General features: G+C 39.8%; 1 protein-coding gene across 9 annotated transcripts in view; it reads right to left on the reverse strand.

Annotated features, from left to right (window-relative positions):
* Positions 1-14627, reverse strand: part of LOC125741731 (RNA binding protein fox-1 homolog 1-like) — a 440599-nt gene extending 425972 nt beyond the window's left edge. For all 9 annotated transcript variants that reach the window (XR_007397837.1, XR_007397838.1, XR_007397839.1 and 6 more), the window contains exon 1: positions 14244-14627. Coding sequence is in view for 6 of the 9 variants with exons in the window: in XM_049012998.1 (XP_048868955.1) it covers positions 14244-14468 (225 nt within the window). In the remaining 3 variants the exon portion in view is untranslated. The remainder of the gene's footprint in view (positions 1-14243) is intronic.
* Positions 14628-26833: the final 12206 nt, after the last annotated feature.

Genomic DNA, 26833 nt, shown 5'->3' on the forward strand with positions numbered 1-26833 from the left:
CTTTCTTTTAAATGGAAATGTGATATTGAGTTTACCATTTATGGCCTTTTGAGTGCCCATTCTGCAAAGTGTGGTGTCGTAGCCCAGTGGGTAGCGATATTGCATCTCACTTATTGGGTTTGAGGTTTGAATACCCACTTCTACTATGGGGGGGGGGTATATGTTTTTCCGGTCTCATGTTTTCTCCTGCAGTCACAAAGCATGTACTTTGATTAGTTAGCATCTCTAAATTGCAAATAATGCCTATGTGTGTGCCCCGTGATGGATTTGTATCCCATCCAGTGTATACCCCAATTCCTCACTTGTACCCAGTGCTGCCCAGTATAGCCTCCAGTCCCCCAACAGACAAATCTATTCACAGTTAGAAATATTATGGCTGTGCAAGTGCTTAACACATCTATAATATGAATCATAAACTGCAGACCACTACGGTACCGCTGTGATTCTAGTCACTAATGCTACGTATAATTCATCACCTGGAATAACATTCATATGGTCCAAAAGTCTGTTAACTGAGCTGGCCATTTTTAACATTTGGAAAATGTTTTGTTTTGCTAAGAACTAAGAAACCTTCCAGGATAATTTAAAACATCTTCTATCCAACAACCTGTCAGAGTAGATAACACACTGGAAAAAGCTAACAAACAGCATGAAAGGCAGTCTACAGTTTGTGTGACAATACAAGACAATACATGGTAAGCAGCATTTGCTGTATTTGGGAGATACACAAAAATCAGAGGATTTGTTTTTCTTTAAAACTCTTCCAGCGAGGATAATTACAAAGCAAAGTTACTTGGTCTGATGATCTCTTTCACAGAAAATGGACTGGAATGAAATCTCAACAGGGTATCCTGAACTGAGAGCCCAGCTTTTATTTGTCAAGCAAGCAGAGTGAGTCGATGAAATTCATTTGGGACAAATTTAAAGCTGTTTTCCTGTTCGTGGAATAATGTCCTGTTTTAGGACTTGAGATAGCAGTACCCTAAAGGAAGAAGACATTGTTTGAAGCACTCTTGCGGTGTTCCTGACTTGCTTAAAAAGTTACATATTCCTAGCTCAATGTGTCTCAAATGAATAAGATCAGTTCTCTATGTCTATCTTTAAGTCATATCTGTAGGCATGCCAGATCAACAACAACAACAATAATAATAATAATATAGTATAAATAAAATATTGTACAGTATTATGTGCGCAGTACGTACTGTACCTCAAGCCCAGGAACTGCTGAAGCCACTCAATGTTTCCATGAACGTCAAAGTAAGGTCTATAAGTTGGATGTATTGGGTATGCCATTCCTGTACTGGGTATGCCATTCCTGTACTGGGTATGCCGTTCCTGTACTGGGTATGCCGTTCCTATTCATGCCTGTACTGGGTATGCCGTTCTTGTACATTCCTGTATTGGGTATGCCATTGCTGTATTGGGTATGCCATTCCTGTACTGGGTATGCTATTCCTGTACTGGGTATGCCATTCCTGTACTGGGTATGCCATTGCTGTATTGGGTATGCCATTCCTGTACTGGGTATGCCATTCCTGTACTGGGTATACCATTCCTGTACTGGGTATGCCATTCCTGTACTGCGTATGCCATTGCTGTATTGGGTATGCCATTCCTGTACATTCCTGTACTGGGTATGCCATTGCTGTATTGGGTATGCCATTCCTGTACTGGGTATGCCATTGCTGTATTGGGTATGCCATTCCTGTACTGGGTATACCATTCCTGTACTGGGTATGCTATTCCTGTACTGGGTATGCCATTGCTGTACTGGTTATGCCATTGCTGTACATTCCTGTATTGGGTATGCCATTCCTGTACTGGGTATGCCAGTCCTGTACTGGGTATGCCAGTCCTGTACTGGGTATGCCATTCCTGTACATTCCTGTACCGGGTATGCCATTCCTCTACTGGGTATGCCATTGCTGTATTTGGTATGCCATTCATGTACATTCCTGTATTGGGTATGCCATTCCTGTACTGGGTATGCCATTCCTGTACTGGGTATGCCATTCCTGTACTGGGTATGCCATTCCTATACTGGGTATGCCATTCCTGTACTGGGTATGCCATTCCTGTACTGGGTATGCTATTCCTGTACTGGGTATGCCATTGCTGTATTGGGTATGCCATTCCTGTACTGGGTATGCTATTCCTGTCCTGGGTATGTCATTCCTGTACTGGGTATGCGATTTCTGTACTGGGTATGCCATTGCTGTACATTCCTGTATTGGGTATGCCATTCCTCTACTGGGTATGCCAGTCCTGTACTGGGTATGCCAGTCCTGTACTGGGTATGCCATTCCTGTACATTCCTGTACCGGGTATGCCATTCCTCTACTGGGTATGCCATTGCTGTATTTGGTATGCCATTCATGTACATTCCTGTATTGGGTATGCCATTCCTGTACTGGGTATGCCATTCCTGTACTGGGTATGCCATTCCTGTACTGCGTATGCTATTCCTGTACTGGGTATGCCATTCCTATACTGGGTATGCCATTCCTGTACTGGGTATGCCATTCCTGTACTGGGTATGCTATTCCTGTACTGGGTATGCCATTGCTGTATTGGGTATGCCATTCCTGTACTGGGTATGCTATTCCTGTCCTGGGTATGTCATTCCTGTACTGGGTATGCGATTTCTGTACTGGGTATGCCATTGCTGTACATTCCTGTATTGGGTATGCCATTCCTCTACTGGGTATGCCAGTCCTGTATTGGGTATGCTATTCCTGTACTGGGTATGCCATTCCTGTATTGGGTATGCCATTCATGTACATTCCTGTACTGGGTATGCCATTCCTATACTGGGTATGCCATTGCTGTATTGGGTATGCCATTCCTGTACTGGGTATGCCATTCCTGTACTGGGTATGCCATTGCTGTATTGGGTATGTCATTCCTGTACCGGGTATGCCATTGCTGTATTGGGTATGCCATTCACTGACATCTTTTGATACAATAATCAGGGGGCAATGAAATGGCTTGCAATCATGTAGGTAGGGTTGGCATTATTCTCTTATTATCGAATGAAGCAAAATCAGCATGTACATCTTCCCTTTACAACTCTGTCTACTCTATACTTACTCTATACTTAGCTGACATCTCAACCCGTTTCATTCAGGAGGGCTAAACAAAGTGGTGGAGTGGGGGGTCTCGTAAATGGTTGTCGGCATCTCAAAGAAAGATGAAGTCATATACGGTGGGGGGGGCTGAAGGGCACAGCTGAGAGAGTACAGCTACACTAGTGGCCGAATTTGTGGAAACATTTCCAATTTTTAGAGATTGCAGAACTTAATTTGACTGTTGCTCCAGTTGTTTGTTTAATTGTTCAGTACATAATAGTTGTAACTTTCTTTGGCTGTTTTACGAACATTAGCTCCAATATTCATGTCGTCATTTTTTAAGTGTACGTCGTTCCTCAGTTTTGGTACTCGTGTAATTTATTCTGCTACAATGCAGTCTGTGGAACACTGCACATCTGTAACAGTGCCTTAACTCAATGAGCTGTTTGAGTGAACTAGAATCTGCGCTCTAAGGTTTTAGAAGTAATACATTATTGGAATTATAAAGTCAATCGATATAAAAATGGAGTGGACATACCTTTCCTGCCTTGTGTCTGTCGCCTCCGGAATAAGCTCCGGACCCCCTGCGACACTGAATGTAACAAGTGGTTATATACAGTATAAAGGATGGATGGATGGATGAATGGATGGAAATGCCTTCATGATGAAACTCCATCCATTCATATATAACCATGGAAATGTATAAGTTTCGCCTAAGTTTTGCCGCAGTTAGAAAAGGGCGTACAACATAGGTCAGTGCAGAAATACATGCTATAGTACTTTTTTTGTGTGACGACAAGGTTGGGAATTCAGGGCAGGACGATGATGTGCTCTATTATTTTGCTGCCCAGCATTGTCAGAGGGGGTCACAGGCTATGTTAACACACAAGACGTTTGGCAGTTGTTGAAATATGGAGGACACAGTGTATAACCCCCACGGGGACTGAAGCAAGGTGAATCATATGAAATCCTAGGCAATCGGAGCTAGCCAAGTGATGCACTCCAGGAATGTAGGAAATGTCCTGTTTGATTCCCAGATCTCTCATTGACTTGGTTCTTCCATTACATACATTCACTCTGTTACACAATGGAAGTATACAAACTAGCTAATCATCAATCTCATAATTACACTGCCATGATGAAGTGATATTTAACAACAGTGTGTTTAATGGCCACCCTCAATCTCCCCAACTTGTGCTATATAACGCAATAAAGTATAGCAATGTCAAGTAAATGGAGATGGTGTTTCATATAATACAGTAATATATATTTTTAAAGATTTATTTGTACTATTATCTGTAATAGTAGTAATATTAATATCGGTTTTACTTTTTTTTTTTTCAATCTGGGTGGGAGGGTTCTCTTTGTCAATGTTAAAAATAAAACACATTTAACTCTGCTTTAATCGTTGTTTTCTTCAAAGGGGTAAAAAAAAAAAAACACTTTTCCCGGGTTGTCCTTTGTATTATTCAGTTTATCAGGAAGGAGGAAAATATTTAGTCACAACACTATAGCTGAGTCAGATGAAATTAAATATAAGTAGTGCTCTGGAGTAACCCTATGCTGTGCATAGAATTCTTGATATATGTAGAAAAATTCATTTAAAATAATAGTACATCATAAATGTGTGCAGTGTGCCTATTTACAGCCAAATGGACTTGAAGATGAATCACCTAACTCAATTTATCTCTTATCCATTTGTGCTAAAGAAAATCAAACAAGGTTCATACCATTCAAAATTAGTGAAATATAACAGTTAGTGGATGTGAAATGCTGTGAATAGCCGCAAAGCTGCCACTTGACCCGACATTTCATCAGGACAAAGGGAATCATCACACGCAGCGCTGATATTTTGACATACAGTACATGATATTTTTCTTTGAGGTACTAATAAAATAGTGAAAAATATATTTAATGTTTTCTATTGACCATGTAAGTGTAGTTAGTGCTTCTGCCTTTTTTGATAGAAAGTAAAAGAAAAAGATGTTAATATTAATTCATGTTATTCCTTTTTAACAGGTTAATTAAATGATGTCATGGAATTAATGAACACATAAGTCATGGACCTGCTGACCCCCATTCTCACATCTCAAAGGCCTTGGCATGTTTCAGCCATATTCTGTTACATATACAGTACAGTACAATATGAGCAAAGTCGCAATAACTAAGGGGAATTTTTTTGGGTTGTGTTCTAAAATTTAGCTGCTTGTTTCACTTGAGAATGGGTTCATATTCACACTTCACAGTAGTAATGTCTGAGGTCCAAATCCACAGTCCATCTTCTGTGCCAATTACATATATATATGTATATATATATATATATATATATATATACACTGAACAAAAATATAAACGCAACACTTTTGTTTTTGCTCCCATTTTTCATGAGATGGACTTAAAGATCTACAATTCATTCCAGATACACAATATTACCATTTCTCTCAAACATTTCTCACAAATCAGTCTAAATGTGTGATAGTGAGCACTTCTGCTTTGCTGAGATAATCCATCCCACCTCACAGGTGTGCCACATCAAGATGCTGATCTGACATCATGGGTAGTGCACAGGTGTACCTTATACTGCCCACAATAAAAGGCCACCCTGGAATGTGCAGTTTTGTCTCACAGCAAAATGCCACAGATGCCACAAGCATTGAGGGAGCGTGCAATTGGCATGCTGACAGCAGGAATGTGAACCAGATCTGTTGCTCGTGCATTGAATGTTAATTTCTCAACCATAAGCCTTCTCCAAAGGCGTTTCAGAGAATATGGCAGTACATCCAACCGGCCTCACAACCGCAGACCACGTGTAACCACACCAGCCCAGGACCTCCACATCCAGCAGGTTCACCTCCAAGATCGTCTGAGACCAGCCACTCAGACAGATAATGCACGGCCCCATGTTGCAAGGATCTGTACACAGTTCTTGGAAGCTGAAAATGTCCCAGTTCTTGCATGGCCAGCATACTCACCGGACATGTCACCCGTTGAGCATGTTTGGGATGTGCTTGACCGGCGTATACGACAGCGTGTACCAGTTCCCACTAATATCCAACAACTTCGCACAGCCATTGAAGAGGAGTGGACCAACATTCCACAGGCCACAATTGACAATCTGATAAACTCTATGCGAAGAAGATGTGTTGCATTGCATGAGGCAAATGGTGGTCACACCAGATACTGACCGGTTCTGAGTCCCCAGACCCCCAATAAAGCAAAAAACTGCACATTCCAGGGTGGCCTTTTATTGTGGGCAGTATAAGGTACACCTGTGCACTACCCATGATGTCAGATCAGCATCTTGATGTGGCACACCTGTGAGGTGGGATGGATTATCTCAGCAAAGCAGAAGTGCTCACTATCACACATTTAGACTGATTTGTGAGGAATGTTTGAGAGAAATGGTAATATTGTGTATCTGGAATGAATTGTAGGTCTTTAAGTCCATCTCATGAAAAATGGGAGCAGAAACAAGAGTGTTGCGTTTATATTTTTGTTCAGTATATATAGTATTCTTTCATCTGTTAATCCAAAAAACTACTAAAAACCACTGTAAAAAACCACAGCTAAATTCATTTAAAAAAACATTCCTCTGTTTCTCTTCCTGAATTGCTTTTTGAGCAGTTGCTTATTATACTGACAATCAGCTAGGAACTAAATCAAACTTTTCTTCTGTATCCAGCTGTATGGAACATACAGTATATTCCAAAATGCAGTGCTGCACAGTGCCAAAGCCAACACTGTCCCAGTCAGCAGAGTACACACAGAAAACACCTTAGATGCGCTTTTACTCTTAATCTTCTTTTTCTCTGCGTATGAATCATGCCATCCACATTACTATCCACTGCTGAAATCCGTCGGTGAACCACGTTTGTTCCTTCACATCGTCATCATTGTTCATTTCTGATGCTAATTCACAGATTTCCCCGTTTAGGATCTTAACTGCTGTCAAATAAAACCGTTTGATTGATTTTCCAAATTAGCAATGTTGAGTATTAATGCTTCCCCTGCTTAGTTTAGGACACTGTGTGTTTGGACTCTCATTGTATTGGGAAGTTTAAAACCACAGAATATAGCTAAGTTTGAAGCTTTTCCACATACATGTACCCCCCTTTTCCTTAGGCTATTTGGTATCCCAGCAGACACAGACAACCTTTTACATTTTTTCATATGAGAAGCCTGTATCCCTGCCCTCCCAAAACACAATATTGATGAAGCAGTGCATTCCTTCAACCATTATCGATCTTATTTGATTATTTCTTAACTTTCAAATGTATCACAAGAGGATACTTGCTAGATCAGCAATATTACAGGTAATGTAATACAATGTTGCATCTATGAGCGATGGTTTGCATCCGCAGTGTATTCTAGACAGTCCAGAGGCTTCTTTGACCTAATCAGCAGCAGTCTGTGCCTTTCTTATCTTCCCCAAGATATAGAGGAACAACTCAACCATCCTACATGTGCTGTCTGCCTTTCTCAGTGGTTGTAATTTGTAATGGTTTAACCACCTAATTTAAATTACTGACTCCCATCCAAGCTGTACCCCATCCGGGAATAGACTCCAGGAACCTCCTGGAATGGATGGATGGATGGATGGATGGATGGATCACTATACATTTTGATTTGAAAAAAAGAATCTGTGACTGACCAATCAGCAGACCATCAGAATGTACAGCTCATGAAATATGTTTCTGGTCTTGGTCTTATTTTGCTTTTTCAGAAAAAGGTTCTGCTTAGACTGGACACAACTTCCAACACAAGATTACATAAAGAAACTTTATTGACTAATTCTGAAAATATTTTTATACTTTGAACTCCAAATTTTAAAAGTGATGCTTTTTTTTTTACAGCATTTGACCATTTAATATATAAAACACAACAGACGTTAAAACAGACATAAATAAGGTTACTAGACATTAACACGTCAGTTGTAACCTTGGCATCTCCGCGCCAGTGCCAAGCGTCTGAGCTAACAATCCAGGACATCATCACGGGGGAACTGATTCTCCGAGTCCTTTGTCCTCCAGGCAGAACATGCAGAGGGTTTCAGATGAACAGAGTCTATTTATGGGCACTGAAAGGAGAAGTGCATGGTTTTTGGAGCCACTTGTGAATGTTTAAATCTAGAGCCTCATCTCTCCACCAGAAAAGAACATGAGGCCGTGGAGAATCAACGGCAAATTCAAATCAGGTACAGTAAGCACTCCAGACTGTATAACATCACAGCAAGCCATCCTTCTACCACCTGCATGTCTGTAATTGTAAAAATAATAATCACTTAACCATTGTTATTTCCTGCCATGAAATTTGAGTGGTAAGTTCATAAAAATTTAGTGAATCCATAGATGATGCTATTCATTAGTTGACAGAAAGACAGAAAGGAGAGTAAAAGCTATCAATCTTCATCACATACACCTTGCAGTTTCTGTATGTTTCTGCAGCTTTGTCAGACAGCGGATTTGCCTGAATAGCTGTAGAAAAACAGAGGTATTTGATTTGGCCTTGTAGACTTATGGAGCAAATAAAAGCGTTAAGCATTCAATTAACCTTCAAAAAGCATCCTGCCCTCTGCCGCATACAGACAGGAACCCTCAACTCAGGGTGGCCTGATGGCTGCTCTAACCTCCTGCCTACTCCATTCATCTCCAGGAACGGGGCAAAGGTAAAACCTGGGTGATGTCAAGCTCTGGTTGGGGAAAAACAGTGACGATGGAATGAGAAATGTGTGCTTATGATTTCAATACGCAAAGCCTGATGCATTCAATTCAGTCAATTCAAGTATATGAAATGCTGTACTATGTGCGGGTAAGAATGTAAGAATATATATATATATATATATATATATATATATATATATATATATTCCTTTGTTTTTAAAAATTGTTTGCGTTTGTACTGTATTTGCACTGTACCCTTGGGATGGTAAAATTGACTTACAAGACTGATAAAACACAACAGCTAAAAGAAAAATGAAGCTCTTGAAAGAAAATATCAGATTCAAAGGGTCAAATGAGACTTCATGAGGGAAAGCAGCCACATCCTAAAATAGCTTTATGCCTTACTGAAGCAAATCCCAAATTATTGCCCTTGACAACACAACTGCAGAGCAGTGCAATCCTACACCCATCATACAGATTTAACGGAATAGATTCCTCGCGCTAAATAGAGATGGGATTATCACTTTCACCTTAGTGAAAATTTTGCTGCAATACCAATACCAATACTATTTTAATGTGTGTACTTTATTGTCTTAAGATAATTACAGCCTTAATTTATGTATGTGACGGCCCTGATGATGGGAGCAAAAAACATGAACTATACAATAAAAGCAGAACATTGCAATTTATGGGTATGAACTACGAAACATTTTGAACGAGTAAGTTTTTTACATCAAGCACTTAGCTTGTGATTCCAGTAGGAAAATATTGTTTAATTAGCAGCAATGTGGAGAAATTTCCGCTGCTTGAATGACTGAGAAACACAGGCATTATTTTCACATATTTAGCAGGATTATCGGCCAGAGATTTTTGGCTCTCTTCTCAGAACCTACGTGTGTGTGTGTGTGTCTTTGATCTCTACCCATTGAGCTGCTTTAACCGAAGTGTATCAGGGAAAGGATCATCGCCACAGTCATCTTAGGGTTTAGTGGGAACATTTACACAACTGCTTCATATATAAACAAACAAAATGTGAGAGTTGTGTGTTGAATCAGGAAACCTTTCTATAACAACAATTAATTAGCACTGTAGATATATAAGTGACATTTCTTTAAGTTTAACTTGATAGTTTTGCATACAATATTCTGATAGTTTTTTTTCCCAAATAAACATAAGAATATGCAAATCTAATGTCCATATACCCATTCACATGCATAAACCTTCTTTTTTACGTCAAATTTTGAGAGATGATTCTAAAGAAAACTGTTCGCTACATAATTCAACTCTGCACATATTGTAAATGGAGGGGCACACATTACGCTGCATATATGGAATCATTTACATTTGAATGTTTTCAGAGAAAGAGGATATTTGGGTTCTGAAAGCCCTATGAACTCTTATAGTGATTTGCAGCCTCTTTAATGATCCTCTTTAATGAGAAATCCTTGATAAAACTGCCCCTTTTGTCTAGTTTGTTTTTAATGAAGAGGTTCAGCTGGATTTATAAGATATTAATTCCACTCTCATCCTTTTCTTTCAAGCAATGCATAATTTAATGGCATCAGCCTTCTTTAATAGAAATGTGAGCGATGATTCTCAACCCTTCGAATCAATTGTATTTTTTTGAAAAATGTGCCGTGCAGTTTTTCATGACAGATGGAAAAACTGTGAGAAAGGGGGCATCTTCACAATGTAACCAGTCTAGCATTTGAGACGAATCGAAATTTTGGCATGAAAAAACACAAGCTAATTAACCTCTGCATGTAATGATTGTATCAGACAGAAAGAAGGCGTGTTTTCCCTGTAGTGCATTTTTTTAAACAACATAGCTGTGAATAATTCATCTTTAGTTAAAATTATATACATATAAATTTCAGCTTAAAGTTTAATATTTGCTAATACTCACATTGTTATCAAAAAAAAAAACAATTCAGCCTTTAAACATGAACATCTGCTGAAATACAGTCTCAAGCCTGTAAATTAAACATGCTCAGTAGGACTTTAAATGGACATCATACGTTACTCATACTTTAAAGATCGCCTCATTACATATTAGTTACTGTAGAACAGTCTCTGTCAGCTTGACTGTGCCATGATGTCCTGGAGAATTTATTGTCATAATGGGTTTGTTCTTTTGAAAAGTAGGCAGAAAGAAATTGATTACGAGGAGCTTCCAGAATTCTGAGAAAGTGGGAAGATCTTGGGAAATTACATGACTGCAAGCAAACGAAAAAGCTGATTGAAGATCCAAGATGAATGGCACTTCTACTACAGGTACAGCTTCATTCATGAATGAACTTTTCAAAACAATAAATTTAATGAACTTGCTGCAGTTTTTTTTAAATATAAGTATTTTCTTCTAAAATTGAATAGAAATGGGAGTAAGCTTCCTAATTCCATCAAACCCTAGGAGCTACACAGATCTGTCAAAGGTTAATGAACCCCCCCCCCCCCCCCATCTCAGGCCTTTCTGAGGCAAACACACATACTGTACTGTACGCACACAGACACCCACAGTGCTGGGCGATGGTGCCAAAGACACACAATGTAAAGGGCAATGTAAAGAGAGGACACTTCCAAACTGAATCGTATCCGATTAATTGAGAAAACACAAAAACATTAACATAACGGATTATTCATTCCATAATGATTCATTACTGCTGAACTGGACAAGAGTTTTCACTGGTTTTTAGTGTATACTGTCTATGCATTATGGTTGCTCTTCTTATAGAAATAGTCGTTTATCATAATTAACAAAAAAAAATTGTTTTTAGAGTAAAATAAGATGCCAGGATTATATTTTGCTTAATTTCTGATAAATTCCTGATATATTCTCTAATAAAATGAAGATATAATCAATGTAAAAAATATTTGTCTACTCTTTAATCTAAATTCTGCTGCCAGATTGCAGTATCTTAGCTATGATTGTCAAATGTCAAAATCGAATACAAGCAATAATGACATCCATATTTATGTATAATAATTAATATATTAACCACTATTACGATTAGGTGCTATCAAGTCAATGTCAGCTCCAGACAGCTACATGGGCAGTACTATCACTGTACACCAGTGCGATCGCTGAATGTGCGCAATGTAACCCCATAACTTAAAGTTACTATCATCCAATTAGAGGTCATGTGCTTTAAATAGCATTTTCACTTGTATTTAGAAGTCACCCTCTTCTTAGATGTTACTACTCTTTTAATCAAATTACACATTTTCTCAATAGTAATTTACCGCCACGCTTTGCTGTCATTCATTGAAATTGTCACATGCACGCAGAGAGATGTGTGAACAGAATCTCTCACTGCGACTTGAAACGGATGATCAACATCATTTATAATCAGGTCCTAGCCTGCAGACAGCAAAGCCCATTCCATCACCTCTACTGAAGTACTTTACATGAACGATGAAGATGAATAGGAAGTTAATAGGTCTCCTAAAAGACGCTCCTCCAACCATTAGGAGTGATTTTTCTCCAATGACTTGAACTTTTTTGGTGTGGCAAGAAGTCTTTCTCATTTATAATGTTCTGAAAGGTCGCCTTATTAAAAATTCATCATATTCCAAAGCATGAATATGGGAGAAAATTGGAAACCAGATTCTTAAATGAAAGACATCTGTTCCCTCTGTCAATAGATGAACAGTGTTAATCATGAGAAATGCCGTCTTCGGCGGTAGCTACTTTTTCTAAAATAGATTGTGCACGTGGAGGCTTAATGTGGCCTAAAACTGCTGAAAGTAGGAAGAAAAATGATTTAAAAAATGATTTAATACATATTAAATTAGTAAAATTTGTCCTTTTCACAGGGTCTTTACAATTGCCCAATTCTTTAACGTTATCCTACACCTACACAAAATTACACCTATGTAATTTTTATTTTATTTTTTTTTTAGTTTTTTTTCTTCTTTGATTGGTGTAAGCCAGACAGAAACACCATTCATGGAAAAGAGGGACACCTAACACCGGGTGTTTCGAGAAAGAGGATGAAACGATGCAATTAAACACTCAAAGTTATTTTAGAATTGATAATATGAAACTAAGGAACTTCGGTAACAGCAGGACCTTTGAGGTGTCTGGCCTGGGACTTGTCCTCCATCAGCCACACAGCTTGACTCACAGCTGTTCCCTGTTAACTTGCTCTGTGTGAACCAATCAGGCCCAGTGTGCACCATCCCCTGACTGGAAGCTGCCAGCTCTATCAGCAGACAGGGCCACTACTTAGCGTCTGAGGGGAAGCCATGGATGGCTTAGGTTGCCACCTGGCCCGTTTCGGATCCTTAATATATGACCAGGTGAGCTGCCAAAATGACAGACGTTAACATCAGCCACGTGGAAAGTTTAAATAATAATAATAATAACACTGCCAGTCTTACTGTACCTGTAGGAAATACTTATATAAAGCGGCTCAAATTGTAGATCAGCGAACTCAAGCAGAATTATGGTATTGGTGACAACATGCAATACGCTGGAAGGTTAACCCAACTAAGTTCATTTGTTTATATTTATACTCAGTTGACTTGACATATTCCCAATAATTCGACAGTAAGTTGATACTTTTATGTATTTCTTAAGGATATTTTCATGCCATATTGTATAAGAGTGCAAAGCCAACACATTATAATATTCAAGATCATCAATCCATCCATCCATTGTCCAAACCGCTTATCCTACTGGGTCGCGGGGGGTCCGGAGCCTATCCCGGAAGCAATGGGCACGAGGCAGGGATATTCAAGATCAGTTGAAGTGAAATATTCTTAAAAATACTGTATAAAACACAAACAATTCAATTCACAAAACTATATATAGAAATAAAAAACTTAATAGTCTAATAAAAACCATAACATAATGATGGCATTTTAAAATGAGTAATATCACAATACAAACAAACAAATGTATATAACTTTGAAAGTTTATGTCCACAAAGCTCAAAGTTGCAAAAATTCCAGGGTATGCACAGATAAATAAATATTCTTTATTGTCTTTAATTATTATAGTGATTTAATATTAGTAGCTAGTTTTAGTCAGACTATGAATTACAGTAAATCGTTGTAGTAGTACAAAAGGCCTTTAATTAGTCTATGTATGTAACAGCACGTCGATGGTATGATTAAATCCGGTTTTAGTATTGTCACACAGTGAAGCCAAACCGGTTTCTATCAATCTGTTTCCAACAACGTGAAGCGACATGATTTGATACTTTGGAGAGAACAACCTAACTGCTCAAGATGCAACATACTGTAAAAACTACGTGATCCCATAATCGTCTAGCTTTATAATGCTTTAAATAGTTAAGTAACATTACAGTGGAAACCACTGTCCCGAAACCGCTTCCTTCATTTTCCCACCTGCCAAAGGAAAAAGTAAATGATATTTACACACACGAGTGCACCATTAAAACGGTGACTTCCGCATTTCACGTAGTATGGAAGTAGTACCTTCGATCACGTCAAGCACAAAAAATGAATAATTTCATCGCCATATAGGTAAATGGATGATTGAGTTACTCACAGCAGCGGAGTCTCCTCCAGCGGGCAGAATCCTGGTTTCTCCTTGTGTGTGACCCTCATGTATCTCCTCACATGGGATCTCCTTTTCGTGGGCACCGATTTCTTCATCGTTGTCACCGAATCTGACTCTTTTTATTTCAGGCTGTGACTCTTGTATATCCTCCCTTCTCAATTTCACTACATCCCTAGCTTTACCAATTTCACCATTACCGGAAAAATTCTCCATCGTGACAGGATTCAGTTTCCGTCCCCCAACTCTTGAACAGCTAGTTGCTGTTTGTTGGTCTGCCTGCTGATCTTCCTCCGACTCCAGATGTTTCCAGGTCCAGGGTTGGCAGAATTACACCCCACGCATGGGCATGGGAAGTGTCCGGTTCGTGTGCGCACCGCCGCTGTCCTGCTCTCGGTGCTGAAACCGATGAGATCCCTCCCAGCTGCCAAGCTGCGTCAGCATCACCGGAGCGCCGAGTAACACGTTTTTACATAGTATAGTACACTCACGTGTGTAAAGCCTGATATCACTTCGGTTTGTACTGCTAAACGCGGTAGACGCCTTATAGACAGCACTTATCTGACATGAGGAAAACTGGACTTAAGCTTTCTGCCGAAGAAACTGAAATCTAATACATTCTCTATATTGAATCATGTATATCTTTCTCAAGTACTGTATAAAATGGCAAGGAAAGAGAACTATTTTTCCCCTCTATTTTTTGTTTTTATTTTCATCTCTAAGTTACTTTTCTTCTTCACATTGCCTTCTTGACATTTTTAAAATGAATTATATTGCGTTAATTTCCAGTCTTTCCAACAATGTCAAAATGAACATTTTTGTGGGTGAGTCCATGTAATTGAAATTCCAGGCAGGGGCAGTTTCACGTTATTTTATTTACCTTATCTGAAATTGGAAATGCCTTATGCTAACTTGTGCTGTTTCTGCTCTTATTACGTTTTAATATTCACTCACAGTGGTTAATACTCTTGTTCAGTGGACAGAACTGTAGATTCCCACATGCAGCAGTGAGGATAAAACTCCTGCTGTGTGGATTTATCATGTTCTCCTCATGTTTCTCTGGGTTTCCTGCAGTCACATCCATGTCTTGAATCTTCCAGTATTCAGAAACGTGTAGATTAAGGTCTCTGAAACTGCCATTGCTTACTGTGCTCTATTTCACCTCTTATTGAATAAATAATTACATAAAATGGATGTCACACCAACATATGTCATAGTTCTAGTCAAACTTGTATATCACTATAAGCCATAGAAATGAATACTTCTCTTTAGTTAAAAAAAGTGCTCCCTCCTCTACATGTTTTTGCTTATTAGTGTAATTAATATGCAGGATGTCCTGTAAAAACAGCATTTAGTAGATGTAGTGATGGAAATTTAGGCAGAAGAATATCACAACATTTTCGGTTTATTCATAGCAGCTGGAATTTATTGACACTAAAATGTTATTGTGTAGTTTGCTCTGCTGAAACTGGGCACTGAGAAGCAAACAGTGTGGTTCTGGTGCATTGCAGTTAAAATATCTCATATAATGTTAGTATTGATTTTCCTTCAGGGTAGGGATGCTCAACCAGTACTGGTTGCATGTGCCTTTTTTTAGCAAAGATTATTAAGTGGCACATTTTGAACGCTGACAGCTATCAGGTCTCGCAATATGCACATGGATCCTTGAAATGTATTTCATGGCAATTTTTCCTGTCCTGTCTGAGAGGTCTGGACTCACATCAAGTTCAAAACCAGAAACTTAATTTATATTTCATTTGTTTGGATCAACAGCAATTTTTATTAATCAGGCTTAGCATAAAGGCAGGCTGTGAACTGGCCCAGAAAGTAAAACAAAACAAAAAATATTGTAGTGTGAAAACCCTTTAAAAGTTTGGAATTTCGGCTTTCTCACAGCTTGCTTAGTTTTAAGGTTCCATTAACATGATTGCAAGAAAGCTGCTTGTCTGGTGTAAAGTATAAGGTTGTTCAATAAATCTCCAGTATAAACAGCAAAGGTGTAATCAACCACAGTATATAATCTGTTCCTTGGAAGTTATAGATTAGTCCAGTGTTTCCCAGTCCAGTCTTTGGTGACCCACAGTCAGTCCACGTTTTTGCTCCATCCATGCTCCTGCCAGACAGTCTGCATTTTTGCTCCCTCCCAGCTCTCAGTACGTGGACTGTGGGGGGGGGGGTCCCCAAAGACTGGATTAGGGAACACTGGATTAGTCCATCCAAATGTTAAAGGATGCATAGAGGTTTGGGCAGAATGGAAGTCGGCACATAAATGAGAGACATAAATACAGCAGTCTATTTTCTGCTTGATGGGAATCCACTGTGATTTTGACATACTGTTGCTGTCTCTGTACTCATAAAGGGACTGGAGCCCATGAAGCACATGAAGGATTCAGTCATACACCTTCCTCAGGTCCAACCATGGACAGTGTACTCCCATGCACCATCACATAGGTGTCTGAAGGAACAAAATCTGATTCACAGTTCTACAGCCAGGAAGCAATCATTGTTGTTCCCAACCGATCCAAAGCATCATTACCTGGATTCAACATTTTGATACTTTGTTCAGCAACTCTAGCATCTCCAACGGAAACTCATCAATCACCCCAGTTTCAGTTGCTCTAGCCAATAGACGTCAGATCTTCACTATCCTGTCCCCTCCTTAGCCAAAAGCAGAATTTACCAGAACTTTCAGGTCAGGTTTCATGTCTTTCTTCGTGGTCCCTCCAAACCCTCCTGTGCTTGAGTTTGTGACAGTGACCATACTGTAGCTCTGATAATCAGTGGGGCATTTGAATCAGTTCAAATAGTTGTCCAGCTTTGAGGTTGCTGAAAAATCTCAAGGTCTTTATTCAAATTCATGGCTCTAACAATATCAAATAATATAAATAATATAGGATCACTTTTGCTTCAATATACATTTCTAGTGCATTTATTTAGTATCAGTAATTGATTTAATAATTAACATCACAATCGCTTCTTAGGAAGCTCACAACATTAAATATGACCAGGGGGTCAAGCTGAAAATTGCTTTCTTGTCAGGGATCAGACACTTAAGTCAATCATCCCATATTATGGGGTTGTCTAATGTAAGATGCTCCAATTCCAAGTAAAGACAGGTACTACCAGATTAATTGCCATCACTGTCCACAAAGGAATACTTAGATTTTAGTCTCGACTTAAAAAGACAATTATTAAATGATTATGGATTTCCAACACTAAACATGTTCTAATTAGAAAACTTTTTTTTTTTGTTATTTGCTAATATTTGTTTTTATAAAACTGACATTTTTGTTACGCATTTCTAGGCTGTGGGGTTGAAAAATTATGAATTACTCATCCAGTAATTACAGCCTTTACATTCGACACTAACATATTAATATTTCATATGGAACAATTCATTTATAGTGGGTAAATATCCACAGGCTCTTTCTAGAAATTCATTTCAAGGTGATTCTCATGTTAATTAAGTTCTATATTAATCTGATCATTCATCTGGCAGCTCCACTTAAGAACCCAAACTGGGATATTGAATTGAATCAATTAAGCAATGCATTTAATTTGTGTAATTTTAATAATTGAAATGGTTCCAGGGCTCTGATTGAGGATCTGTAGAACAAGGAAGTAGGTTTGGTTTCAGCTTTGGAAGGGACCAATTCCGCCCTAAACCCTCCACCTAAACACACATGGTGTGTAATTGGTAGGGACATGTCCCTGTGGTCCATTTCCAAATCCAGTGGCACCCCCCACTACTGCATACCATAGTAGTAGCACAAGATGGGCACAGTTGCCAAGTCTGCTTGTTATAAGTTGTTATAACTTAGTGTTTCTTGTTCTACAAAGTCACTGCAGGACAATGGAAAACTTGGCTCGCAGGTATCCGATACCCCATGAAAACCGTACCAGGGAAGTTCACACAAAAACAAGATACAAACAGAGCATGACATACAACAAAATTTCCCTAATATCCATATGAACAACAACATTAAAAAACCTGCAATGCATACTGGGCCACTAACTGCCACACCCCCCACCCATCAGCCCGCATATCCTGGTGTGCACATCACGAATGAGAATTCTTTGGGCACTCTTGCCCAAATCTTTGTCCTTGCTGCAGGTGGTGTTTCTATCTTTTTCTAGCAGAAAGACCCTGCTTTACTTCTGTCCCAGTGTCCCCTTGGTGAAGCTGAACAAACTGACAATGAAAACACTGTGCTTTAAGGCCCTTTGTTTTCCTTTCCTTCGGTGTCACTTTGCCTATCTGAGAGTGATAAGCCCTTCTCCTTTGTGAGGTCTGACAGGGCAGTTTTCTTGTCCTCCTTGGCCACCTTGAATTGACACTTCAGGGATTTAAGTTCTTGTCCTAGCTGGCTTATCTCAAATTGTCTGCAATTTGGTCTCGCTGGATTACTTGTTTCATGCTCTTCCTCGATGCCAAATCGTTCTGAGCCTGTGCTCATTATGAAGGTAGTTAGTTTGTATTTTCTGGTCAGCATTTCCCCTAGCTATTCCCTCTAGGATCTTGTCTATATTCTCATCCAACTGGAGCCACTCCTTATTAGTGGCAGGCCAGTTCACCTGACGCTGTTTAACCTTCCTGCTTAACTGTTTAGGTTCCTTAAAGGTTCCTGTTTAACCTTGTAGGGGGCACCTGTGGTTCTTGGAGGTTCTGGACACTGTGGGGGGCGACTCCGTGCCTAGCTCCTCCTCTGTCTCCCCAGGGGTCTCATTTATCATAGTGTGCATAGAACAAGTCCTAAATGTTTGAGTATGAATCGCCAGTACAAACAGGCAAATTGCTATTTATCAGTAACGCATACAAATAGCCACGCGAAATGAATTTTGATAAATCCCACACATTCTAAATGTGATTGCACGTGCATAGCAAGATCAATTTAAATAAATTTAAATAAAGAAACGACCTTAATGAACCATATATAAGCATATAACTTTTGCAATAACACACATTGAATCACGGAATAGGAAAATGTTTCGCAGAAATGAAAACTGTTAAGAGACATATGCCACTATATCCTCATTCGTGTTTGTAATATATTTTGCAGTAGATGTTTGCATTGATATTGTGTGACTGTATCTTGCTATTAAGAAATTACATTTTAAAAGGAAATGGAAAAGAGGAGGGGGGTCAAAGCAGGACTTTGCAGAGAGTAGGTGTAAGGATTTCTGGACTTAATAGAAAGAAAAATCACGTATTGTTTGCCAATTTTACCAGTGGCCTGTCAAAGAAAGAGAAGAACCTGCCACAGGGACCAGTGACACATGAACTTAATGCTGTGTCACCTGTAATGCGAATGGTGGCGGAGGTGAGGAAGAAGTGGTTCAATCTGAAAATGATCACTATAGAATGGATCGCAGCCCACGGATCCTACGTCCGTGCCCCAGGGGGCAGCCCAAACACCACGTCAGAATCACCTCTGGGTGCTAAAATAGCTGCCATCGTAGGCCAAACATCCCTAACCGGGATCATTCCATATGGTGACACTGACGGTGCAGTTCAATCACCCATGGATGAGGCCATGCTATCAGAAATAGATACGGTACTTTCGTGGTTGCATTTAACAGTCTGCGGTAATATGTGTAATATGTGCTGTAATATTGTAATATATTTAATATTAAATTCAGCATTAATATTATAGTAATATGTGTTGTATACCAACAATGAATACTGCTGAAAATAAATTGGGCCAGGGATGTTAATTGCAAAGCATATTGATAAAGCATATATTTAGTGACGGTAATATATTATTTCTTTGGACATGAACCTTACAGTATATGACTTTAGAACGATTCCTTGTCATTAATTTGACCTTCCAGCATGTACTTCGTGTGGACATGACTAGATCATTCTATTTGTCAGTCTATCAAGGTTAATAATTAAGTGGGAGTCTGCGCATATCGTACCTGCTGATCACTTTGCTTCAGTTACGCTTCTCTGCTGCTAGGAGTTTGTGCGTACACAGGGTCGGGAGTCTTCATAAATATGCTCACATTTCTCTGCGCAGGAAGAAATTGATGAATACCATTCTATGCAAAAAATGTGCGCATGCGTGGCTTACGCACTGTTGATGAATGCGACCTCAGGTCCTGTGGTTGGCACTATGGAATTTGTAGTACCAACTGCTACTTCTGCATGTTGCTCCACTAGTTTCCTCCTCAAGTACGCCATGCTTGTCTGCTGGATCTTCAGACCTCTCATGTTATAAAGCAGTCAAAGAATCCTACTGTATACCATCAAAGAAGTGATTCCAAAATTAGCATGTGTTCATCATAAGAGTGAGATTTACTTGAAACAGACACCTGGTCTGTGTATGAATAAGTGCATTGTCCTCTATTAAAAGGGGTTTGTGAATAGTCTTTAGGGGTATATATTGTAGCGCCGAGGTAGCACAAGATCGGTGCATGAGAAGGAGATTTGCTTACCGGGAAGAACACATTCTTTTATTACAGCCCTTATAAGGACAATAACAGGCACCTAACAAGCATCGAACAAAACATACTAGCCAAACACATGGAGGTCAGATGCTGAACTGTACAGTACACACACAGTGGGAGCTTTATACAAAACTAAGGACACTAAGGACAGGGTGCACATAAAATACGGACAAACATACATGCCACAATCGGCAAATACAACTATTAATACAACAGTATAACGAGGGATTATGTACAATTGCCCATGAGCATGCCAAGATAAGCTGATCCCCGCTGGTGGCCAAAGGTCGACCGTCCAGGCGACCACCACTACCAATCCCCACCTCAGTTCTGAAGCAAGTCCCAGGGGTCCAACCACGAGTGGGTCACCTAAAATGATGTGGGGCCGTCAGCTCACAAGCACTGGTGTGGTTTAGCTGCTGGTGGGTGCTGGCATGACAGATCCCCCTGGCCGCCCACCCTTCTTCTTGCGTGCCTTAGGTGGATCTGGTACCCCTTCCAGAGGGTCCTCCAGGGAACGCCACTCCCACAGTCCCACTTTCTCCAGGAACAGCCAGTGCATGGAGCAGCTGGAGACCACTGGTGGTACAGTCTCCTCTTGGCCCTGGCCCTTCTTTCTACTCCGCTTAGAGGGGCTCTGATGTTGTGCGGCAGGCTGGTCCTGCCGCGGGGCCTCCTGCTCGCAGCGCTCACGTAATGCTGCCTCCGCTGCCTCGGCCAGACACATCTGGCGGTCTTTCTCATGCTCACAGCTGGCCAGTTTGCAGTGCTGCCACTCCAGCTCCTGCCACTCCTGCTCCACAGACTCCCACAGCCACTCCTAGTCCTGCCGGTCCCACTCCTACTGCTCGTCAAGCTCATGGTATTCCCGGGCTAACCGGACCTCCTCAAGCTACATCATAGCAGTCTCCGGCCTGCTGTCTCTGTTGGTCGTGCCCGTGGCAGGCCTCGAACCGCTGCTCCTCACAGCTAACGAGTGGGAAGCCCTTGATGGCCGGTGAGCAGTCGGAGTCCGCTGTGTCCCTGAGCAGGATGGCACCTCCTTTACTGCGGCACCCTCAGGTCACCTGCCAGTGAGTTTAGGGCAACCTTCCAGGCAAGAGCGCAGCCGGTTCCCCCTCTTACCACAGCCCCAGCAGACAAGCTTCTCTGTTCTGGCCATCTTCTCCCTGGAACATTCTTCTCTTCTGCATCGCTGCTTCACCACCCCCAAAAGGCCTGCTAGGCTTCCCACTAGTGCTGTGGGAACAGGGGCTTTTCTCCATCATCCGGCAAGCCTTGCTTCCAGCATCCCGCTTCGCCGGTGCTACAATGCATATGTACAGCTGCTCACTTATAATACTGGACCGTTTACTGCAGAGCAACTTGCCCCTCATGCCCTTCCTGGGTACTTTAACCTGCAACTTCACAGTCACAAGTCAAGTTTCCGTGCCCTATTCCACATGCCAACTTGAAGTTTCTTATCAATATTCATCAGGACTGAGGTGCTCTTTTCTTTATTATCACCAGTACAAATAAAGCTTTACTCATTTGCATTCAGCAAACTCGAAAAAGTATCAGCTGTGAAATAATGGAATAATATGTGAGCCATTCAACTGTTCATAGTGGAGGTCTGCGGCAGATGGAATTACGAGGTTTGAAAGTACCCGCACTTCTACATTTTTATACCGTCTGTCATAGACAACACTAAAAGGCAGCACTATTCCAATGTTTTTAAGTATTAGCAATAAGATTCGCTGAGTGGGGGGTCCTAGCTACGTTTATACTGTAATATAATAACACTTTATTCATCCCTTGTGGGGAAATGTCACAATACAGTGATATGCCTTATTACCATAATACTGGCCAAGCCGAGACTAAAAACTGTGTACCTGTTTAACTCCACTGCAGGTATTTATATTTGTTATAATACATCTCCTGGTCTGGTGGAGTATCACTGCTGCATGTTTGCACCAACCACTACCATCTGCAGCCCAAAAGTACACACGGAGTAAAGTATAAATTGGCCTTCCCGCCCACTCCTGCAGAGGCTTGTCACATTATTCCTGCTCACGTCCGCATCTTATAGGTCTTGTCCTGCTCCCACAGAATCTTGTCATATTTCGTACATTCACGCCCAAAACAGGAAAAATACATTTTATTTAACTATGCTTAATTTCAAGTTAAGAATGAAGATAAACCTGTAGTCTCGACAAGCAGGCTCTGTTCAACTTTTAACAGTTTAAAACAAGCTACGTTTTTTCACATAATAGTAAGCATATTCCATCTGCACAAACAAAATCCACGCATTTCTGTGTTTTATTTTCAGTGCAATTGTCACTTTTGACCTGCTTACACTTGCAGTGAATGTCACGTAACTGAACACACATGCCATTTTAGCCCTCAAGTGCCAGACTTGTGTCCAGTATATGATAGTACTTTGTTGCCTTGTCACAATAGGCAAATGGAAAATGGTTCCCACTGTGGTTGCTTAGAAGTGAAAAAGATGAATACCTGATTTCCCCTACTTAGTTATACAGCTTTAAGTTCACCTTTCCTTTTGCAGGCACTTACATCTTCAGGTGTTAAAGATTTTCGGGCTGGTCCAGCCTGTCAGGATCAGTCCTTGTCTGGCCAGCAGGTGTCGCTGGTCACTCCTTTCTAATGTTTGAGTCCTTCGCGATTATGACCCCCACCTATGTCTTATTGTTTCCAGCCCTTGTAGGTGTTGTTGCCTTAATTATGTCATTTACCTGCTTTGTTATTGACCCCTTGTGGTTCTTTTTGTTCGCAGTTTCTTGAGTAAAAACAAAGCCCTTTGTTTGTTGGAGAGCACAGTGTTTATTGTCTCTTCCTTCAGCATGCCCATCCATAATGCTGCCATCATTAGCTGGGCACACACGAGAGTGCCTAGGGACAAAATGCTAGTGTCCTTGTGAAAGTTACCACTAAAAACCAAATTAGTCATAGTAGCTTATTTATCTTTTATTCTGTGAAATTCTATTGAATAGCAGTTTGATAAAACTCAATAAACATTTAAGCCATACTTATTTTCATTCTTTCTGCGTGATCCTGTGAGTCATTTCTATTTTCACACTCCCGCAGACATATCAGTCACTTCCTGCTTGCTCCTGCATTCAAAAATGAAAATATATCCAGCACCACACTCTAATGCTTTGGGTTACATGGGAGCCCCATAGGAATGTAGACCTCTAGGTCATAGAGCATACAAGGTTATTGGCATGCATTACACTACACACAGGTAGCTTTTTCTGTATTGTGCAAAAGTATCTGATAAATAAATGTAAGTTTATAAAGAAATACATACATGCATATACATATAGCAAAGTATTCATGCAAATCTTCAGCTTCAAAAATAATTTTGGAATTAGAAATGTATGCATAAAATATGTTAAATGATTTTAAAGCCATTTTTTTTGCATAATTTTTGCATATTCATCATCATAAAAGTTTTATCCAAAGAAATTATCATAATTGCATCATCACCTTTGACTTATGCGTGACAAAAAATAAGAGTTAAGCAAAGAGTGATAAGGAAACCAGTAAGCAAAAGCTAATCTGGTGTCTGCTGGACTCCTGAGCTGTTCTGTTTGCAGGAACAGAGGATCAAAGGCACACATTTTTGTTCCTTCCGAGAGCAGAACCAAGGCCTTGAACTTTACTGGTAATCAGGAGGCAGTAAACAGGGAGACCATGAAATGAGTAACGTGCAGCTGAGGCTGAGGACGTATCTAGTAGAACATAAGGGCCATACAGCATTATTACAGTCATGCGTTGATAATGGTCTAGACTATAGGGTTCTCTGCCTGTTTCCATGGAGTAATCCTGCACAATGCAAGCACTTTCTTCAAGCAAAAATAATAAAATCAGTATATGCAAATTAAAACGACTTTGAGCTTGTGGAGATATGATTTGATTACATGGGAGATACTTGAACTGTGGTGATGTGTGTGTTTGTGTGGTTTTGTAATTATTACAATGTGGGAACCCAATGTCCTTCCTACAATGTGTTAAAAACCGGTAACTTTTTACCTTGTGGGGACACAATAGCAATTAATAGCCAAATAGCAAGAACAGAACCAAATGAGTTAGTCAAAAAATTAAGACACTTAATAAAAATGTCTGTGTGGAAGAAATACGTAGATATGTCAAACATTGCTTATCAGTGGACTTTTGGTCTGAAACCAATAAATCTGCAACATTTTCATAGAATTAAACAAGCGTCCAAAGACACTCTGTGTAACACTGGATCAAGGCGCAAGTATAATTATTTTGTCATTTGTATAATTGGGTTCTCTGGATCTAGTTTATAACTTAATTGAAAATCTGATCATGATATATTTATGCAGAAACAGAAATAAATAAATAAATTCACAACCTTTTTAGCACCACCACATTGGGTAACGTTCAGCCTCAAGTCCTTGAGCTTTCTTACAACTTTGACTGGGCTTATTGAGCAAAACACAGAACTATAATCGACAAAAAAATACCTCGCATAGTTCCCCTTTCTATCGTCCAAGTGGGTGAGAGGAATGGGAACTGCATGAGCTTTCTGAGTCAGATTATACTTGGTGCAAATTCAAACTGTCAGCAAAATGCTGCTCAATGACTCCATAAAAGATTATTACACACTGCATGAATTTACCTTTCAAGTATATAAATAATCTTATCTCCAAACCAGTAATGCAGGGATAGATACAGAAGCGTATTACTGCCATGACATAATAAAAAAATATTCTCACTACCACGTTATAACATGAAAACATCACATTTTAACGTGAAACCATATCACATTAAAACGTGAAAACCTTATGTGAAATAGTATCACGTTTTAATGTGATATTTTCACGTTATAATGTAATATTTTCACATTATAACGTGATAGTGAGAATATTTTTTTTATGTTGTGACAGTAATACGCTTCCATAGATAGGCAACTGGCAGCCCCCTTTACTCCTTTTTCTAACCCACTCACTGTGCACAAATATTAAAAGTATGTTTCAGAAATGAATGGAAACACTTTGAAATAAATACTAGCACATCAGGCTGCCTGCCACTAGGAGGAGCTGGACACGGTCACCTGGAGAAACATATAGCACTAAGGGGTGTACTGGATGTTTGGTTGAAACGAGTGCCCTGTATGAATAATGTGTTCTGTCTGAAGCCAACTGCCATCTTATCATTTGTGACGAATGTCGCAGTCTTCAGCCCTTCTTTGTATGTTGTGCAGTGCGTTGTATTGTGTACAATTTAAAATATCGTGGAAGTTTTGTATGGAAGTTCAAAGAGAAGATGCATGATCATAATTTTTTTTCTCTCCATTATCTCAAGATTGCAATTTATTTTCGCCCACAAAATGATAGGCTTATGAGCTTAGTAGGCAATACATCATCATCATGGACAAATACATTCGATTTTACTTTGATTATGGACTGTGAAAAGCAGAGATGGCAGCATGCAAGACAATTGTCATATCGGTGTTCGTCACTTGAGAAAAAAATGAAATCACACCTTTAAATTTATTTTACAGTAAAAGGCAACATTGCAATGAGATAACGTTGAGCTGATAAGTAATTGTAATATTTGATCTGTAATCAAAAGGGCATAATCACAAAATGCTAGGTAGCCCAATGATTACTACTCACTTGAGCTGTACTAGTTATGGACAGAAACAATAGGCCTTCTGAGTAATTATTATAGTTATATATAGTTATTATTAACCTTCCTTATAGGGTTCAGGGGTATCAGAACCCCCCCCCCCCAACCCAACCCCCTAATATTTAATTTGACTTCATTCATCCCCCCCCTAAACACAGACCTTCATATTTAAGTTTACTTCAAATTTACTTGTGTCCGCCAACCTCCCTCTCGCCAACTCTCTCCTACAACATTTATAGAGGTGAAATAGGAGGTTTGACAGCATTTTCCTGTGTGCTGACGCTGTTTTGTACACAGTGACCAGCAAGCATCTATGTCACCACATCAGTAAAACAAAAAATAAAAGTTGTGGTGTCAAGATAACAACTTTGGTTAAGTTGGGATAACGAGTTTTCTCATGAACTCAAGATAAGTCATGATGGAAAGGAAAAAATATCGAAGAGGAAAGTTTTAGTAGTATTACAGGACAGCAT

The sequence above is a fragment of the Brienomyrus brachyistius genome, chromosome 5 (genome assembly GCF_023856365.1).
Source record: "Brienomyrus brachyistius isolate T26 chromosome 5, BBRACH_0.4, whole genome shotgun sequence".
Classification (NCBI taxonomy): domain Eukaryota; kingdom Metazoa; phylum Chordata; class Actinopteri; order Osteoglossiformes; family Mormyridae; genus Brienomyrus; species Brienomyrus brachyistius.